Below are 19,619 nucleotides of genomic sequence, written 5' to 3'. Positions count from 1 at the left end.
TAGGCTGGTGACCAGACGGGCAGAAGGTGGATCCCAAGGCAGACGGTGCTAGTGACACAGCCTGGCCAGGCAAGCTCATCCTGCTCGTGACCTCAGGTCCCAGGGAACCAGGGGCAGGGAGGCGCACAGGCAGCTCCTGGCCCAGCACCACGAGGGGCAGTCACTGTCCAATAGTCCACACGGCCCTGGGCAGAGCAGAGGCTGCCAGGGCTGGGTGGCAGTGGGCCTCAGTCCTGCCGGTCCCCCTTCTGCCTCCAGGGGTAGACAAGCTCCCCGAGGAAGAGCTTGCGGCACAGTGAGCTCCAGGAGAGCCCAGGCCGGCAGCCACAGCTGGGGAGGCGGTAGGTGCGCACCACATGGCTGTACGGCAGCGGGTTTATCTGCGGAAGCAAGGACGCGCTCAGACGATGGCGGCAGCAAAGGGCCCGGGTACAGCCCCGAACTGCTGGGCTTGGGGGCTCTTGGGGAAGAGGGGCCTGGCTGGGACAACTGTGGGCGGGGCCAGCTGAGTCCCGGATGCGGCTCCCTATGTACGAGCCCGGGGCGTCCTAGGAGAGGGAGCACTAGGCAGCCAGCTCTCTGCTGGTTCTGGGCAGGCTGGCAGGGACGTGGTGGGGATGAGGCTGGGCTGAGAGCGCCAAGACCACTGGCCCCAGCCTCCCCAGCACCCAGAAGTGCCTGCTATCCGGGTCCCTTCACTGCCTCAGCTGCAGCCAGCCCATTGGTGGGGCCGCCAAACCCTGCCTGCCTGGACCCATCTACTGGCACTCAGGTTACCCAGCCACTCCCCGCTCCCAGGGATGGGCAGCACTTGGCTGTTGAGGTATGGGAGCCAGCCATCCAGGCCAGGTGGCCAAGTCCAGGACCACAGTGCACCTGAGCAGCCAGGGCCGGGCCAGGTCAGCAGAACAGGAGCCCTGGGGCCCACTGCCTGAGGGCACCTGACTCAGTGAGAGGATCCCCCAGCGGGTTAGGGCCACCCTGCAGTGCAGTCGTGGGGAGGGTAGGAAGCTCAGCCCCGCTGAGGGGCTCTGGGCGGAGGGGGGCCACAACACCTGGAGGCCTCCAGGTGAGGGCTCTTCTGTGGGCCCCAGTGCACACCCCAGGGCCCCACACCGGGCGGCACTGACGGGTGGTGCCAGGCCGGGGTCCCAGCCACAGGCAGTGGGGACACATCACCTGCATCAGGAGGCGGAGTGGCTTGCCAGCTTCATGCCCTAAGACCCGGAACTTCACACCAGCTGAGATAAGAGGGAGGGACATGAGGGGGGCAGCACTGCTGAGTCCTGGGACCCCCCCAAAGCCCCCCAGACCTCAGCCTGGCTGGCAGGGGCAAGGTGTCGGGCAGCACCCACCACGCCCCGGCCCTGCATTGGACTCCCAGCCTGGGAATCCTGGGGAGAGAAGCTAATCACCAGCTGAGGGAGAGGCCAAGACGGGTCCCCCTCATGGGTCCCCAGCCCTCGCCCACAGCCCGGCACCCACCAGCAAGCCTGTAGGGCCGGCACAGCCGCAGACAGAGCGAGTACAGCGGCAGGGAGTTGACGAGGTCCACGAACAGATGGAGCAGGCCCTGCACGGTCACCACCAGGAGCCGGAGCTGCAGCAGACAGAGCTCAGGGCCCACAAGGCTGACGGCGCCCAACAGGCCCTGCAGGGCCAGGGGGCAGCCCAGCCAAGCCCGAGCGCGGCAGGGGCTCCAGCGGGGCGGGGGGCGGGGCATCCCTCCCCGGAGTGCCACGCACCTCCCACTGTCCTCTGCCTGCACCCAGCGCATCCTAGAGCTGGTTGGCGTCGGGGACCCCCAGGGCCCATGGCTCACCAGAGTGAACACCAGGTAGTACAAGGCTGTGGTAGGCAGGAGGAACACCAGGATGGTGAATAGCAGGGTCCCAATGAAGAGCTGTGGGGAGGGGCCCGGCCGTGAGCACCCAAGGACCCCTCCTGAGAGAGCTTGTGGGGGAGGGGCCCGGCCATGAGCACCCCAGGGCTGGGAGGGCCCTGTCTCATGTGTCAACACCTGTAGCTGTGGGCTCAGTGACGGGAGAGACCAAGGACAAGCCACTGAATGCAATCCCATTTTGAGGCCAGGTTTGCATGGACGTCAGGACAGCATGCCCCAACTACATCCCAGCCAGCCCCATGATCACTGCAGGCGGGGCCCTGGGTGCTCCACAATGCTCGGGCAGCTACGCCCAGCCAGGCTGGTGACATCTGACCTTGGAGGGACACCCCAGGGTCACCCAAGCCAGTTGGGGCCTGTGGCACCAGCACCTGGTCCAGGTCATAGGAGCAGGAGTCCACACGCTGCCTCAGCACATTCCACTTCTTCCCTCGGAAGAGGCGCCAGAGGGAGGACAGGCCACGGGTCTTCAGGGAGTAGAGCCTGGGGGTTCAGGGGCCCACAGTGAGGACCTTTGGTCGTCAGGGAGTAAAGCCTGGTGGGGTGGGGGCGGTCAAGGGCGTGGGCAATTGGGGGGGCACATAGCCAGGGGCTGGGGGTGATCAAGGGTGTGGGCAGTTGGGGGCATGTGGTCAGGGGCTGGGGGCAGCTGGGGGTAGGACAGGGCTGGGAACCTGATCTGTAGCCATGGGGTGGGAGGGCCCCCACCTGGCACCATAGACATAGAAGCAGTAGATGTGGAAAGTGAGGAGGGCCGTGATGTCCGACAGAAGGGACAGGGCCACTGTGAGGCCCAGGCAGGCGGAGAGGCCCACGTGCCACAGGATCCGCTCAACGAAGGGTGACATGAGGTGGATGTAGCCTGCAAGGGACCAGCAGCCTGAGCAGGCCTTCTGGGGGTGGCTGAGGGAGTCCTGCACAGCTAGGGCACAGCATCCCCTAGGCACTGCCTATCCACAGGTGGACGTGGTAGAGGATGCAGGGCCCCCCCACAGACAGACACACACCACACACTCCCCTATCACAGGTGCAGGATGGTGGAGGACTCACTGCTGCACAGGTGGACGTGGTAGAGGACAGACACACACACACACACACACACACACACACTGATGCCCAGGTGGACATGATAGAAAACGGATGGGCGGGGACACACACACACACACACTCCCCCATCACAGGTGCAGGATGGTGGAGGACTCACTGCTGCACAGGTGGACGTGGTAGAGGACACACACACACACACACACAGACCCACTGATGCCCAGGTGGACATGACAGAGAATGGACGGACGGACACACACACATGCACACACACAGAGACCCACTGATGCCCAGGTGGACATGATAGAAAACGGATGGGCGGGGACACACACACACGCACACACAGACCCACTGATGCCCAGGTGGACATGACAAAGAATGGACGGACACACACACACACACACACACAGAGACCCACTGATGCCCAGGTGGACATGATAGAAAACGGATGGGCGGGGACACACACACACACACACACTCCCCTATCACAGGTGCAGGATGGTGGAGGACTCACCGCTGCACGGGTGGACGTGGTAGAGGACACACACACACATACACACACACACACACTGATGCTCAGGTGGACATGACAGAGAATGGACGGATGGACACAGACACATGCACACACACACAGACCCACTGATGCCCAGGTGGACATGACAGAGAATGGACGGACGGACACAGACACATGCACACACACACAGAGACCCACTGATGCCCAGGTGGACATGATAGAAAACGGATGGGCGGGGACACACACACACACACACACACTCCCCTATCACAGGTGCAGGATGGTGGAGGACTCACCGCTGCACAGGTGGACGTGGTAGAGGACACACACACACACACACACACACACACACACTGATGCCCAGGTGGACATGACAGAGAATGGACGGACACACACACACATACTCACTGATGCACACGTGTACGCAGTGGTGGATGTATTCTCCCCACCCCCACCCTGCAGATCCACAGGGGACACAGTGGAGGAGGAAGCCCCCCACCCCCACACTCACTGATCCACAGGTGGATGTGGTAGAGGAAAAAGCGGCCTAGCACCTGGTCCAGAGCCCGGTTCATCTTGAGCCCGGCAGGTGCGCCCATCAGCCACTGCAGCAGGTGCTGAAGCTCCTCGGCCACACGCTGCAACCACAGGGCAGGTGGGCAATGGCTTCCTGACACCACAGCTCCCTGCGGCCCCAAACCCAGGCCTCACCCTGACCACCCTGTGGCCAAGGAGCCCCTTCCACACAGTGGGGCAGCTGGGGCAGGGCAATGTGGTCAGGAGAGATTTCTGGACCGGTTTTAACTAGCAGAGCACTTCTGGGGCCAGCAGGGCCCCTGGCCTATGGGCACCTAATCAGAACACAACCCCTCTCCTCCCTGCTGGCCGCTGGCCGCAAGACCAGATATCTAGCTGGACAGACCCCACTCCCAGGACACCCCATCCCTCAGAGGCCCCAAGTGGTGACCACATGAGCATGAGGTGTCCAAGGACCCAGGCAGCAGGGCAAGACCCCCCTGGAGAGGACAGACGAGGACTTCAAAGCCCAGACCCTTACAGCAAACAGGAGCTGTGGAGACCACCCAGAGGGCCTGCACCACAAGGCCGTCAACAGCAGGGGCCGCAGGAGCGAGCTCCCCACCGTGCCTGGCAATTCAACTGCACCCGGGCCTCCTGGCCACATCAGACAGCCCTTGCAGCCCCAAGAAGAGTTAGAACAGTTCTTTATAAATAGACCTTGTTTAATATTTAAAGGGCAAGAACCCGCGGTGGGGAGAGGCTTTCATTCTTCAATTAAAGATTTATGTTTCTGAGCGCTTGTGCAGAGGAGGGCCAGGCAACGGCACCCAACACGGAGCAAATGTGCATCCGTGCGTGAGCAGGGGCCCGCCGTGCCCTCCCGGCCCTCTGCTCCTAGGTGGGCCCCCTGCTCTGTAGGGGCTCACAGCCTATGAGTGGCCTGAAGCAGGCCCAGAACACGCCGCAGCCTGACACAGGGCCCGGGAGACAGCTGCAGGCCAGCGGGCACCCTGAGCAAAGACGAACTCCCAACAGGGCTGAGGGCCTGTGGTTCCGAGAAAGGGAGGCAGAGACGCCCTAAAGCGGCGAGCTGGTCGTGGGAGGCCTGGGATGGCAGCATGGGCCCACCCCAAGCGGCTGGCAGGGGGCTAAGGAGCAGGGAGAAGGGTGTGCAGGAGCCGTGACGCTGACCCCATAGAGGGCCAGGCCAGAGCCAGGGAAGTGGGTGCGGTGTTGTTGGGGTGGGCTACCTCCTGGAGCTGAGGGAGTTGGGGCAGCCTACATCCCGATTGAAGGAGAGCTGACACGGCAGCAACCCCTGTCCCCACTCACGTCAGCCACAGGGACAAGAGCATCGGCCAGCTGCCCAATGTGGCCCTTCCCGTGCAACCAAGTCAGCAGCGCCAGGCCCAGGGCCACATCCAGCAACACTGAGACACACACGTTGGCCTTCCTGGGGGTGAGACAGGCGGTGAGAGCAGCCGGGTCGCTGCAGGGCGGGCCCCCGGCTCTTGGCCCACAATGGCGCCCACCTCATCAGCTGGGCGGGGTTCTCAGCCTTCCGGGTGCTGAAGATGAGTGACAGGTGCTCCAGCCGGTGCTGCACCTGCTTGCAGGTGGACAGCTTACTGCAGATGGAGGGCAATGGCCACAGCCGGAACAGCCTGCAGGTGACAACGGTGGCCCCTGAGGCCCTCCTGCCACCAGGGACTAAGCCAGCTCAGGGGCTGAACCCTCCCTCTCCTCCAAGCACCGAGGAAGGGCCACGCACCTGCCCTCAACCAGGGCCGCCCCGCTACCAAGCTCCCCAAAGCAGTACCTCCCAAAACAGCAGACCCCTGACAACACTTCCCACCACTAGCCAGTCTCACACCCAACCCCAAGGACTCTCTGAAGGAGAGACGGTGCTGCTGACGGGCTGGGTGACAGATCTCCTAGGGCAACAGAAGCACAAACACCCCCCAGACATGAGGACGTGGAGGGGAGAAGCGCCCACAGCAACAGCAAAGAACACGCCGGTCACACGTGGCTGTGGGCAGAGCCCTCGTTTAAATTCAAAGCCTGGCTGGGGGCCAAGGAACCTAAAGAACTTGGCCCACAGAAGCTGCTAACACCCCACCTGCCAGACCTGGGGCCGGGGGAGTGCTGGGCCTCCGAAGGCTATAAAGGCTTCATCGAGAGCAGAGCAGCTCTGACATAACTCCAGCAATGAAAGCCCGTGCACAACTGTCCCCAACTCCAGCCAGGAGGCAGGGGGCTGGCATCACACCACCAAGGCCATGGGCACCCGCGCGCTGGTGCCTGGGGAGGGCACGAAGCCACAAGCTGCTGTGCAGACAGCCCATCACACACTGAACATCCCAACACCAGTCTGTGCCGGGAGTGGTCCTAATCTTCCTGGGATCCCTGAAGACCCAAAAACCTCCTCTGCACAGACACCCTCAAAGGCACCTCTGAACCCCTCATGTTAAGCTCCCCCACAGGCCAGTCTCAGATACAACGGGGCAGCACCACAGGATGTGCGGTTCCTGGAGGCAGACGACTGACGGCCAAGCCCTGGACAGCTGCTCCCTGTGGGGGTGCCAGTAGCCAAGCTTTGGACCACTGCCTGTCCAGGAACTGTTGATGACTGCGTCTCCCTGGGTGCCTCTGGGGACAAGTAACCCCCAGGCAGGCAGACACTGTCCATCATCTGCCTTCTCTCTCGAGCCCGAGACCCCTGCTCAGGGCCTACCTGCCTGGCTCTGCCCCTGGCCACAGCTTCCACTGGGAGGTGCCCCAGACTGCTTGCTGGGGGATAGCCTGGGCCAAACCTTGCCTCCCCACCCCCCCGGGGGCAGCACCCAACCCCTCCCTCCCTCATACCCCAGGCACCCACCGGCAAGCGCCCACAGCTGAGAGGAGCGACAGCAGGAAGCTGAACAGCAGGCAGGTGGGCCCGGCGGCCTGCTTGGCCAGCTCAACCAGGATGCTGGCCTCCACACCTTCGGACTGCCAGTGGCTCAGCCTTACTGGCCCCTCGTGGAACCTGTCACTGCGGAAGAGCGCCTCACTGCGGGCCACCGTGTCAAAGACAGCGGCCAGCCCCCCGGCACTGGCCGGCGCGTCCCCCGCCTGGCGGTCAGGCAGGGCTGCAGGCGGGTGCAGCTGGGACAGCAGCACCTGGCGCTGGTCGTAGAAGATGAGCATAACCTGGTCCTGGCCGGAGGCACCGGGGGACATGGGCCGCCAGATGGCCTTGCAGCTCCAGAAAGTGCTGCCCCGCTCCCGGCCCAGCTGCAGCCAAGGTTCATGAGAGAAGACAGCAGCCAGGCCCTCCAGGAAGTGGCCCAGGCCCTCCTCCGGCTCCTGCCGGTGGTGGCACCAGGTGCCCAGCACGGCCACACCCACCCGGCTGGCCTGCCGCACCTGGGCCAGGAGATGCTTGACCTGGATGGGGATGAAGGGGAACTGCAGCACGGCCAGGACCACGGCGCTGCTCTGCTCCGGGACCCACCGTCCGACCAGCAGGCCGCTGTCCACCGAGGCGCAGCATGTGGGGAAGAAGGCCTTGAGCGCCATGCCGGGGGCCCTGGAAGAGAGGGGGATTGCTGCCACCTCCAGCAGGGCAGGGAGGAGCACTGGGCAAGGTGGCACAGGCTGGAGCCAGAGCCCAGACAGGCAGAGACAGCCCTGACGGATGCTGTCTGGACCTGGCCAAGGGCCACAGTGGGGGCTGTGCCACTTGGAGCCTTTGCCGGCCCACTGCACACAGGCTGGCTGTGTGGGTGACAGACCGCCACCTCACCTCTGTCCGTCTTGGCCCCATCCACACCCCGGGCTGCACAGACACCCTCAAAGGCTCCACACAGTACACTCAGTTACGCCAGGGCAGGGGGAAGTGTTTTAAAGCCTAAGGTGAGGCTTTTCATTTTTGCTTTTAAGGACCCTGAGTGGGTTTCTCACACAGAGCACATGGGAAAATTGTTTCAGACGAAAGAAGTGCAGACTGCAGGTCTCGGAGCAGGGCTGACATCGTAGGCAAGGGCGGAGGCGGGATTCCATCCTGCACGGCCACGCCCAAGCCCCTGCCCGGTCACCAGCCAGGTTGCAGGCCAACGTGTCACCTCTCCATGTCAGAGGCTTCTGGCCCCAGCTCTGACCTGCACCCCACCTCCTTCAGGTCCTGGACCTCTGTGTGCCTGTTATCCAGGGCCCTGTCTAGAGCTCCCCAGAAAGGGAGGAGGGAGGTTGCAGGGTCTCTGGAGATGGCGAGACGTGTGCCCTTCTTCCAGGAGGGTCACTCCGGCTGAGAACCTGCTTCCATCTCTGACTACCTACGTGACCTTCCTGTTGCGGAAGGCCTGCGCTCGTGGGGGACCGCGTGCCCTGAAAACCCCTCAGCAAACCCCTGTGCCGGGGCAGAAGGAACCCCGGGCGGTGGCCAGCCCAGCGCTCACACTCCCCTGCAGACTCGCTTTCTCTGGCACCCGCTGCCCGCATTTCACCGCACAAGGGCAAGACCAGGACCCCTCCGCGTGAGGCCTCCAGCCCCAGTGCCCACGAGATGCCCTGGACACATGCATCACACACAGGCTCCTGACCGCTGGGGGCGCTGTGCAGGCCTCAGACAGACACAAACGCGCCTGGCCGCCCCTGCGCCTCCCCACAAGGCCTGGCAGGAAGGGGTCGCGCCAAGTGTCAGGACTAGAGCAGTGCCCTCCAAGGGCCGTCCTGTCCACCCGGGCGCCCTCAGGGCAGGTGCCCACGGCAGCTGGAAACTAGGGCACACGCTCCGTGTACGTCCCTGGGGTGTCAGGAATCATGCACAAAGTTCACCCAAAGGCGGGAGGGAGGCCCCTCGCGCCTGAGAAGGGCGGGGAGCGCAGGGCAGAAGCCGCCCTGGGCGCTGAGAGGGAACTCAACTCCCATCCCGGCTCCCACCAACGCCTCTGGGAGCCGCTGAAGCCCAAAAGGAGTCGGCTCGCTCGCCGGCTGCAGGGATCAGACGGAACAAGATGAAAGCGCCCCAAGATCGATAGCCCGGGAGCGGGAAAGGAGGAAGCGGCCAGAGCCTGGCCGCCGCGCGCGCGTTCCAATGCCCTGCTGCAGAGACGCGGGCTCTGACGGCGGCCCCGGGAGACAGCGCGAGGCCGGCAGAGGTCTGGGCGTCCAGCCCCTCGCCCAGCCTGCAGCCCAGGGCTACCTGGCCAGGCCCGCGCGGCCGGGGGACTCCGGGAAAGGCGCAGGGACACGGCGACCCTGCTCGCAGCGCCCCGCCCCCCGTCCAGGGCGCCCCCGCGACGCTTCCTGCTGCGGGCAATGATTTCCCAGTGAACGCGCCACCGCGCGGCGCCTGCGCAATGCTCTCCCAGCAGGCACTTCGCAAGGCGGCGCGCCCGTGATGGCCCGGCCCTGCACGTCCGGGCCGCCGCCAAGGGAAGGCCTCCCCAGGTTCCACCGCCGGCCCCCAGAGCGCACACCGGCCTTCCCGGCGCGGAGGAAGCCGACGGGACGGCCGGGCGGCGGCCCGTGGTGACCCCATGTCATGGAGGAGGACACACAGGCTCCGCGGAGAGAACGGCCGCCCGCCCGCCGAAGCCAGGACGTTCGGAGTCCCAGGGACCCCAAGGTCGCACCGCAGGGCCCGCCCACGCCCTCCGCTCACCGGCTGCTCCCCGGGCCTGCGCCCTCGGGCGGCGGGTTCTGAACCGGGTTGGAGACCGCGTTGGGCGGGCCTGGGCGGACGGCGGCGTTCACAGCCCCCAGCCCCGCGGCGGCCGCGCCGCGGGACACGAGCCCCATTTGCGCCGCTCCGCCGTTGCCCGGCTACGGTCCGGCCTCTAAAGGCACCCGGGCTGCCCGCCGGCCGCGCCCGAGCGTTCCGCGCGCGTGACGTTTGCCCCCGCCCCCGCCCTACTGCAAGGCCCCGCGGCCCCTCTGCAGGCAGCCGCCGAAGTCCCTGAGCCCCGCTTCTGCAGCTGTGGCGCGGGTAGACTCTGACAATGAACAGAAAGGACAGTCACTACAAAGCGGGAATAGGTGAGCTTTGGGGGACAGGGTCTGAGTGGGTCTGCCTGGGGTCATTGACCCCAGGGCCGACAGCACCCCCAGCCCCAAGCTAGCCCCTGCCACACTGCTGCCTGCAGAGGGCCCTCCAGACCCCCGGGGGCAGGACGGGTGCAGCGGGAAGGTGGAGCCTGATGAAGTTGGCCCACTGCTGGCCAGTGACCGTGCAGACCAGCACCCTGTTTCCTCCTGCTTTATGTAACAGCACCCCAAATACAGCGGCAGCAACTAACGTTTATTGAGCTCTGTGTCCTGCATGCTTGCGCCCCTCCCCCCCGCTGGCTGGGACATACTGGGGGGCCCAGTGTCCCAGAAGACATGGGCACCCTATTCCCAGGTGCAGGGACCCCAGGTGCAGGGACAGACCCTGCACCAACGCCAGGGATGCCCCATCCTTGCCCCTCCCCCTCCTCCCCCGAGGACCTCCTCCTGAAACCCGGAGCCTGGCTGGATCCTGGCCTCACCCCCACTCCTTGGGGGCCTCATTTTCCTGGCTATGCTATCTCTTTTAAGCAGCAGGAGTTTGTCCTCACAGGACACCTCTCCAGGGCCTGTAAGGCTGCCAGACCCTCCCAACCTCCACCTCCTTCCCTGGACCCTGGTGGAAGGGTGCCTTGGAGCTGTCTGTCCCCATCCATGGTGGGAGACATGGAAGAGGGACACTAAAGTTTTAACCCCAGCCACATGCTACCCCCAGGGCACTTCCAGGGCTTCCCTGGCAGCCCCCTTACCTCTGCCAGGTTCAGAAAAGCTGCTAGAGGCTTGGCACCCTGAGGGCCTTTGAGTTTGGGAAGCTGAGGGGCCTCTCCCCCGCCTGAAACCACCAGCTCTTCCAGCCACACCCTCCCTGCCTGCAACTGTCTGATTAGGGGCAGACCCAGCTGGGTGAGGCTTGGCGCCTGGTACTGGCATGCTGGGCAACATGGAGATGGCATGGGCTCCGAGGCCGTGGTTGGGGTGAGGGAGGCTGGGAGGCAGCTGTGGATGAGGTCCAAGTCCTCCTCGGTGGGGGGTGGGTGTGGTGCTCAGCTGCCACTCACTGGTGCAACCCTGGCTCTTCCGCCAGCCCGCCCGTCAGGCCCATTCTGTGTGGTACTCAAACACCTTGATGTAGCTGTCCCCAGCGTCTGCCACCATGAGCCGGCCCTGGGGCCCACAGGCCACACCAGAGGGCCTCCGCAGCCCCTGGGACACCAGGCAGACGGGTGCTCCCGTCCGAGGGAACAGGGTCACCTGGTGTCGCTGCTGATCTGCCACGATGACGCTGCCCTCCGAGTCCAAGCACACGCCTGCCGGGCTGCCGAAGACATGCCCTGTCTGGCCACCCACAGAGCCCAGGGGCTGACGGGTGCAGCCAAACAGCCGCACGTCCCCACACTCCTCACTCACAGCGATGCCCCCGTCTGACCCCGCGCCCACCCAGCAGGGGCCTTGCAGACCCAGCATGGAGGCAGGGGCCCGGGTCTCCAGGGCAGGGCCCAGGGTGAAGCTGTGCACAGCCCCGAGCACGTAGTCTGTCACCAGGAGGCGGCCGAAGGCATCCACAGCCAGCCCTCGGGGAGACTGGAAGGTGCCCACGGTCACCCAGCGGCCCTGGGGGGCCCGGGTGGTGTGCTGCAGTGCCCGGACAGCCCCGTGAACAAGGTCACTGACCACCACGAGGCCTGAGGCTGTCACGGCCACATCCTCTGGCACAAAGGCCCCGGCCCCCCGCACACAGCATGGCAGGCAGCAGACGATACGGCCCTCCAGGTCTAGCACGTGGACGCAGGGTGCAGACCCCGCGGTCAGGAAGAGCAGGCCATCTGGGGTGCAGTGCAGGCCCCGGGGCCCCCCCGCAGCCCTCACAGGCACTGGGATCTGTCCCAGCAGCCGGGGCCGCCGGGCGAGAGTAAGGCCTCCAGTCCGGTCCATTGTGAGACGCAGCGGGGCCTGTGGGCAGTCCGGAGGCGGGGCAGGCGACTCGCGGTCTTCTCCGGGCTCTGGTTTGGTGCTTGGCCGCTGGTGGGCTGCGAGGGTGACATCAAGCCCTCCGTGTACGCCCAGGCGCAGCAGCCCAGGTCAGTAGCACCAGGGGGGCTCCCCACCCAACAAGGTCGAGAGGTGTCCGTGCCAGAGCCAGAACTCAGCTCAGCCAGGCCCTTGCCCAGTCCCCAAGCCCAGTGAGCACCACTCCCAGAAGCCCCATCTACCCAGGTGTAGTGATGCTTGGCTGGAGGTGGGGCTGTGGGTCCTGCCTCTGAGCCCCTGAAGGGGCTCCTGGCATCACGGTGTCCTGAGTAGGGGTGCCAATGAGGAGTTTCTTAAACTCATCCCACCACGGAACCCTTCTTACGTGCTGGGGAAGTGCCCATTCATGGCGGCGGGCCCAGCCTCCAGCCCCACCCACACACAGTCCCTCCATCTGGGACCCTGTGTCCAGGACCCCTGGAGGGCCTTGGAGGGTCTCCTACCTGGAGCCACTCCTTCAGCTCCGGGCTCCACGGCCACAGCCTCTGTTGTTGGAAACCGGAGCCCAAGGGCCAGGAGGAGGTGCCCAGCAGGTTCCCACAGGGACGGGGGGGGGGGCGGCAGGCTCCAGCAGCCACGTTCAAGCTGCTGCTGGAGGAAGCTGTAAAGTGCACGTTGGCTTGTGCCGCTTGGCTGCCTGCCTCCAGGCCCCCAGTGCTGCCTCGGGGCCTTCAAGCTGCTGGGCCCTCAGCCCGGGGTGTCCCCTGCCCCCACTGCTGGACCCCCGGTGCCTGACTCAGAGCTGCCCACAGTCCCTCAGGATCCTCTGAGATCCACCCACCCCATGCGTGGGGTGGCCCAGGCGGTGGGGAAGGGTCTGCACCCCCGCCCGCCCACTGGGTCACATGGGGACGACTGGACAGGGGCCCCCTCTCTGAGAAGTTGCCTGCAGCTGTCAGTACTCAGCCACCTCTCCACCCAGTGGGGTCACTGACCTCCAGGTGGTGAGACATCGGAGTGCACCAGACACATGGGGGTGACAGGAGGCCAGAAGGGGCAGGTCCACTCAGATCGGGGCCTGGGGTTTGTCCCTGTACTCCACTGTTCGCAGCCCGTGAGGACTGCTACAGCCCACCCAGCGCTGCCCGTGGCCCTGTCTGTGACCCACAGTCCCACTCGCCTGGCTGCCCGGAACCCCAGCATGGATGCCTCTGGCCGGGGGCAGGCGTGATGCTATCACGGTTAATGGTGCAGTCCAAGTCCTGTGTGGACCGGCCCCGGCCCGGACAGCCCAGTCTCAGCTCAGGGTGCGGACACAGGCAGGAGAGGGCCCCAGGGCCAGTGCTAGGTGGGCTTGGTGGGTGCGGCTCAGCTCCCCAGAGGACAGGTGATCAACTGTGCCCCAGGGTCCCTGGGGGCCGCCCCCGTCCCCACCCCCAGCCTGTGGGAACAGCTAGGCCGATGATATCGGCTGCAGGCAGTCATCTGTGAAGGCCACCAAGGCCCGAGGTGGCTGCAGAGGCTGGCGGGGGCCCAGCACAGCTACGCTGGATAGAGCAGCCTAGGCCTTGGAGTCGGGGGCGGGGGCCGGGGGGCACTGCCTCGCATGAGGAGGCAGCCTCCGGCAAGACTCAGACTTTAGGGTGACCGTGCCCTGCCAGCTGTGGGGGCTGGGGGCATCCCTCCTGGCACCATATGGACAGACTGAGCTGTCCCAGGCAAGTCTCAACAACGTAGCCCTGCCGGCCTCCCTCTGTTCCCTCCCCCACTCCCCTGCCCCGGGCCACACACACCCCAGGCCCTGAAGGAGGTCTCAGCTTGCAGGAGGGTAAGAGTCCAGAGGTGGGCCCCTGGCAGCCTGGGGCCCCATCACGTTGCTGCTGGGACACCCGGGGCCCTGCCCACCCAGGGGCTACTGTGGGGGCCCTGACCAGGGGCACGCATCTGGGCGCTGAAGGAAGGAGACGGCGGGAGGCGTGTGAACCGGTCTCTATTTCAACTTCCAGAACTTAATAATCAGGACCCTCGAGTCCCTGTGAGGCCCCACATACAGGCCTCGAAGCTGGCAGGTGGGTCTGTCCAGGTGCATGCTGAGGCCAGACAGGTTGGGGAGCGGGGTGGGGGGAGCAGGGACAAGCCCTTTGAGGACCAAGGTGGGTGGCAGGGAGGTCTGGTGCGGGGTCAGACTTTCGGATCCCCAGGGATCTGCAGGCCAGGGACAGCCTCAGGGGTCCGGGAGCCCCCTGCCATACTGAGGGCACCCCAGCCACCACAGGGAGCGACGTCCTCGGTGGCAGGCAGGGGGAGGCCCGGGGGTGGGACGCTGGAGTCAGCCTCGCACTTGGTGGTGTGGCCAGAGAAGGGCTCAGTGACCACGGGGCCCAGTGTGTCGGGTGGCTTGGGGGTCCCATGGCCCAGCACGGGGCCCGGCTCAGGCAGCCCCCAGGCCCCCGTGGGCGGCTCAGGCCCCTTGGCGGGTACCCTCTTCACAGAGAGATCCAGGGGTGCATCAGGCGGGTGCACGGCCTGCTCCAGCGCTCGGTGGATATGCAGAAGTTCCTGGCGGATCTTACCCAGCTGTTCACGCAGGGGACGTGGCGCCAGGCTGCCTGTGGGTGCCAGCTGCCCCAGACACTGCTCCACACGTGCATAGTCACCCAGGGCCCTGGCCAGGTCCTCGCCAACATGCCCCGGGCTGCCAGGTCCCAGGCCCTGTGGCAGCTGGGTGAGGGGGCCAGTAGGGCCCAGGACCTCTGGGTCGAAGGGCTCCTTATCTTCGGTACAGAGCATTGCAGGGGACCTGGATGGCAGGCTGGGAGTGAGGGACCAGTCAGGAGGTGGTCCCAGCCCTTGCCTCCACTCCCAAGACTGGGCCAGCTTCTGGGAGCCCCCTGGCCCTAGCCTGCCACCTGCTGCCCCAGGGACCGGGAATAAGGCCTTGACCTGGAGACCAGCCCTCCAGTCTCGGTTTCCGCTCTGCGGCTTCTCCTGTCAGAGACTGTGGCCCTTCAGCCCCTCCCCCCAGAATCAGGGCCCCTGACACCCACCTGCTCTGGTAACCAAGCTTGGCTATGCTTGGAACCTTCCGGAACTCCAGCCTGCTTCCTGGGGGCGGCTTCCTCGTTGGGTTCTCCTGAGCACCCTGCTCCAGCTCTCCCTCCTGCCCTGGACCCCTGGGGGTGGCTTGGGGCCAGGGTCCCCCCACCCCGGTTACGGATACCTTCAGCAGCCCGGAGGCCAGGGTCCCAGGGGGTCTGGGGGCAAGGGGAGCCTTGGAGAAGGTGGCCCTGCCTGCTGGCAGCCCCAGGCCGTGTTCCAGGACCAGAGGGTAGTAGAACTGGGGAGCCAGGGCTGGGCGCTCGGCGGGCTGCGGGGCCTGGAAGGCAGGGCCCGGGGGCAGCAAGGGGCTGGCCGAGGCCAGGAAGGGCATGTGGGTGGCGGCTAGCGAGGGTCCCAAGTAGGAGAAAAGCCCTGGGCTGAGCGGGTAGTTGACGCCCAGCAGGGACAGTTGGAGACTCTGGGCCTCAGGGACCTCACTGAGGGCGGGTGGCGGGTAGCAGGGGGCGCTGCCTTCTGGGCCCGTGGAAGCCGTGTCCCCGGGGCGCCCGCATGGCCCAGGCTTCCATGACTTGCCCAGGAGGCTGCCGGCTCCTGGACCCTTCCTGGAGGCCCTGGCGGCGGGGGGCGGCGTCCCCGGGGTGCCCTCGGCCCCAGGCTTGGGAGCCCCAGCGCAGCGACGTAGGGACAAGCCGTCCGCGCCGACGAGGTCGGGAGCGGCGGGGATGGCGCGCTCGCCAGCGCGGTGGGGGCCGGGCGCGCGGGGCCGGGGCGCGGCTGGGGCGCGGCGGCACGCCCAGTCCGGCGAGTCGAGCAGCAGGGACAGGGAGTCTTTGCAGAGGCTGTACTTCATGTGGTTGTACAGGTGCGACTTCTCCAGGCAGGTGAACGGGCACTGGAAACACTTGTAGTTGTACGGCTTGCCCCAGGGGCGCGGGATGTAGTGCGGCTTCTTCGGCTTGCGCGCCCGCGCGCCCGCGCCCGCGCCCGCGCCCGCGCGCCACGCCCCTGCCTCGCGGGACATGGCAGGCTGCTAGCGGGCCGGGCGGGCCACCATGGCCACCTGGGGACAGGGGCCAAGGTCAGCGCTCTCCACCCCCGACCCGCTTCTGCTCCCTCCAACGGCTCCGGGGCCAGTGGACAGAGCCCAGGGCCAGCCATCACCCAGACACCCTCTCCCTGCAGGCGCCTGTGGGGCCCCAGGATGACCAGCGCAGCAGACATGGGATGCCCTGCACACCTGCCTCTCAGCTGCGCCCGAATGGCTTTTTAGTGTGACTGTAACCCATGCAAGGACATTTGGTGGCGAGTTAGCACTCGGCTGCTAAGGAAAATGTCCGAGGTTCCAACCCACCAGTGGGAGGAGAAAGATGAGGCGGTCTGTTTGGTAAAGACTGACGGTCTTGGAAACCCTACGGGCAGTCACCTCTGTCCTGCAGGGCTGCTATGAGTCACATTCGTCTCGGTGGTGGTGGGTTTGTTTGCTTTGGTGGCCAGAGGGAGGTCTGGGGCTTGCACTAGACTGTGTCTGCCATGCATCGGGTATTTAATGCCACCAGGTGTCCCAGCTGCCCCTGCAGGTCCATTTCTGGGGTGACTTAATCCACACCCGTCTCCCTCGGAGGGATACTTGTGACCAGGGCTCATGGACTCCCAGCTTGCTCCCCCACAAGAGACCCTGCCCACCCTCTCTGAGTTCCCACCCATCTGGGAAGCAGTGTGATAAAAGCCACCAGACAAGAGCCGAGCAGAGGGTTCAGAGCTCTGAGGGGCAGCAGCTATGGCTATGCAGTGTGTGTATGTGTACGTGTGTGTACACACGTGTATATACCATATATGTGTATACATGTAGATACGTTTATATATGTGTTTGTACATGAGGTACTTGTATGGATGTGTATGTGTGTATACATTGTATATATGTGTGCGCACACGTGTATATGTTGTGTACATGTGTGTATATGTTGTGTACGTGTGTCTATGCATTGTGAATATGTGTGCATATGGACACATGTGTATACGTTATGTATGTGTGTACACGTGTGTATACATTGTGTGTGTACATGCACATGTGTATATGTTGTGTGCATGCAGTTGTGTACACATATGTATGTGTGTGCATGTGTGTGTATTGTGAATATGTGTGTGCATGCATATATGTTTGCATTCTTTGCATATGTATGCACACATGTGTGTTGTGTATGGGTGTATATGTATATACATATGTCTTTGTATACTGTGTATTTGTGTTCATGTCTATATGTTTTCTGTTGATGTGTGTGTATATGTGAATAGCAAGTCCAACATGGTGGCGGGTGGGCACAGGGGACTCTCAGGGCTCAGCCACACATGGGGCTGGACCAGGCTGGGGGGAGTGGACGTCACAGCTCGGCCCCCACACACGGCCACCTGCTCAGCCCAGCTCCATCTGGGTGGCTTCAGGCAGGTCAGTGGCCAAGGCCTGCAGCGGACGTGCTCGGCCAAGACCCTCCTCCCCATGCCCGCCTGCCCACACTCAAAGCCGGCGCCACACTCCATCTGGGCCACCACCTGGGCCGCCCTCCTGCCCCTGTGCGAGCCTGTGCAGGGCACAGTGTGTGTGTGCAGTGTTGGATGCGGACACAGGCACGCAGAGCCTCCACTCACTGGGTCGTCTCAGAACCATGCACCCAAGAGCAGGGCAGGTGGGGAGCACAGGGGGGCTCGGGCACACACATACACATGGCTCACACCCCATCATGGCACATGGATAAACTCAGCACACATACAGACACACTCAGGCTCACACTTGATCATGGACACACATACACACCCAGGATACACAGAGACACACACAGGGGCTTACACATGGTCACACATACATACACACACACCACACTCAGAAACACACGCGGTCAGGGACACACACACACCTGAGGTCACACACAGACACACACAGGGACTCAGTCACACACACATACACTCACAGGGACTCACACACAGGTCACACACACAGGGGCTCATACATGGTCAGAGACACACACCTGAGGTCACAGGCATACACACACAGGGACTCACACACAGTCACACACACATACCCAAGGACATGTGCAGGGGTTCATACACGGGTCACACACAATACACAGACACACAGGGGCTCATACACACACTCCCAAGGGCACACTCAGACACACACAGGGACTCATGCATGGCCAGGGACATACACATCTGAGGTCACATGCAGTCACACACAGGGGCTCACACATGGGTTGCACACACACATCCAAGGACACACACGCTGATACAAAGACTTACAGTCACTCCCAAGATGTCCACAGGAGCCCCCACACCCTCAAGCCCTGTCCCACGTTCATGGCAGCCAGGGATCGGGTCAAGCAGGGGGTGCTGGGGCCACTACAGGCCCTGGGACCCCGCTGTGGGATGGCTGGGGGCCCTGAGGCAGGTGGGACTGCTGGCTGGGTCTGCAGTTGTCCTCCGTGGAGTGGAACGGGTGCGGTGGTGGGGGTGGGGCTGAGCTGTGAAGCCAGCCCCCACTCCCTGCCCCCACTGCCCCCCCAAGATGGGATGACAAATGCGTGTGTTGGCTCCGGCGATGGAGGCGGCTCTGCCGGGACCATCGATCACACAGCCCTGGGAGCCACACAGCTGTGCAGCCTGGTGCTGTGCTGTCCCCTCCTGCCAGGCCTGGACGCGGGGCGGGGGCTCCTCCCGGCTCCCCAACTTGTGCTTGAGCTGGGGTCCCTTCTAGGCTGGTGGCTGGTGGGAGTCACAGCTTCCCCTAGGCTCAGGCACCTGGGCGCTCGGTCCTGCCCTCAGTACCTCATCCAAGCACCATGTCCGCAGCTGCTGACCCCTGGGGACCCAGAGGACACGCAGCACCCCCTGTGCACAGAATCGGGGACCCCAGAGGTGCACCCACACGTGTGCACACACCCAGCCTACCAGGGGTGCTCCCAGGCGGCCGGCACCATATGCCCTGGACGCCTTCCAAACAGACCCTTCCCTGGCGGGGAAACGTGCCCCGGCACTCCCAGACCCCCAAGACGCAGCCGAGCGCCAATCGCACCGTGCACGTCCCTGTCAGCCCCTGGGACTTAGGGAGCCCGCACACGGAGGCGAATTTGGGCCGGCGGAGCCCGGCACCCCGGGCCCCACCTCCACCCCCACCTCCTCGCCCATCCCCGCCTGCGCCCCGGGGGAGTCTGTCCTACCTGGACCGGGCTGCTGCAGACGGCGCCGGCGCCCGGGCGCAGGGACGCGAGGACGTGGGACCGGGACTGCCCCGCCGCCCGGACCTGCCGCGCCCGCCCCGCCCCGCGCGTTGCCCAAACTTCGCGGATGCGCCCAGGCGCCCGGCGCGGGGGCCCGCCTCCCAGCTGGCGGCACCCCGAGGTCTGCCGCGGGGGACCCGGTGCAGGCGCACTGCGCCCCGCGCCTCCCCTTCCCTCTGTCCTGCCCCCCGCGCGACCCCGACCCCAGCACCCGCGCGGCTTGGGCTCTCGGGTGGCAAGGAACCCCGCAGGGGAAACTGAGGTCCGGCGCTGGGGGCGAGCCCCCGGGCCTGCGGTCACTCACGCGGCTGCG

The 19,619-nt window shown here is 64.9% G+C and overlaps 3 protein-coding genes across 3 annotated transcripts; all 3 read right to left on the bottom strand.

Annotated features, from left to right (window-relative positions):
* Nucleotides 1-227: 227 nt before the first annotated feature.
* PIGQ (phosphatidylinositol glycan anchor biosynthesis class Q) lies at nucleotides 228-7,559 on the bottom strand. The gene is made up of 10 exons (XM_007957451.2): nucleotides 6,859-7,559; nucleotides 5,513-5,644; nucleotides 5,313-5,433; nucleotides 3,973-4,099; nucleotides 2,612-2,765; nucleotides 2,275-2,386; nucleotides 1,823-1,903; nucleotides 1,486-1,600; nucleotides 1,180-1,241; nucleotides 228-380 (listed from the first exon to the last, which is right to left on the bottom strand). The coding sequence occupies exons 1-10, from the start codon at nucleotides 7,539-7,541 to the stop codon at nucleotides 228-230; spliced, it is 1,740 nt and encodes a 579-aa protein (XP_007955642.1). The 5' UTR covers nucleotides 7,542-7,559.
* A 3,543-nt stretch (nucleotides 7,560-11,102) lies between these two features.
* Nucleotides 11,103-11,480, bottom strand: NHLRC4 (NHL repeat containing 4). The gene has a single exon (XM_007957481.1). It carries the CDS (start codon nucleotides 11,472-11,474, stop codon nucleotides 11,103-11,105), a length of 372 nt encoding a protein of 123 aa, XP_007955672.1. The 5' UTR covers nucleotides 11,475-11,480.
* A 2,679-nt stretch (nucleotides 11,481-14,159) lies between these two features.
* On the bottom strand, nucleotides 14,160-16,059 carry PRR35 (proline rich 35). The gene is made up of 2 exons (XM_007957480.1): nucleotides 15,026-16,059; nucleotides 14,160-14,790 (listed from the first exon to the last, which is right to left on the bottom strand). Exons 1-2 carry the CDS (start codon nucleotides 16,057-16,059, stop codon nucleotides 14,160-14,162), a joined length of 1,665 nt encoding a protein of 554 aa, XP_007955671.1.
* Between the last annotated feature and the right edge of the window lie 3,560 nt (nucleotides 16,060-19,619).

This window comes from Orycteropus afer, unplaced genomic scaffold (genome assembly GCF_000298275.1).
Source record: "Orycteropus afer afer isolate SDZICR_OR568_19922 unplaced genomic scaffold, OryAfe1.0 scaffold00751, whole genome shotgun sequence".
Classification (NCBI taxonomy): Eukaryota; Metazoa; Chordata; class Mammalia; order Tubulidentata; family Orycteropodidae; genus Orycteropus; species Orycteropus afer.
Note: the sequence above shows the minus strand (reverse complement) of the source record. Positions and strands in the feature narration are given on the sequence as shown.

Coding starts and splice junctions, on each gene's coding strand:
- PIGQ (XM_007957451.2), bottom strand. CDS start 7,541: ATGGCGCTCAAGGCCTTCTTCCCCACATGCTGCGCCTCGGTGGACAGC. Junction 2,766..3,972: donor CCACATCCACCTGTGGATCA/GTGAGTGTGGGG, acceptor GGTCCCTTGCAG/GCTACATCCACCTCATGTCA. Junction 1,601..1,822: donor ACTACCTGGTGTTCACTCTG/GTGAGCCATGGG, acceptor TGTCTGCTGCAG/CTCCGGCTCCTGGTGGTGAC.
- NHLRC4 (XM_007957481.1), bottom strand. CDS start 11,474: ATGCTGGGTCTGCAAGGCCCCTGCTGGGTGGGCGCGGGGTCAGACGGG.
- PRR35 (XM_007957480.1), bottom strand. CDS start 16,059: ATGTCCCGCGAGGCAGGGGCGTGGCGCGCGGGCGCGGGCGCGGGCGCG. Junction 14,791..15,025: donor AAGCTTGGTTACCAGAGCAG/GTGGGTGTCAGG, acceptor CCTCACTCCCAG/CCTGCCATCCAGGTCCCCTG.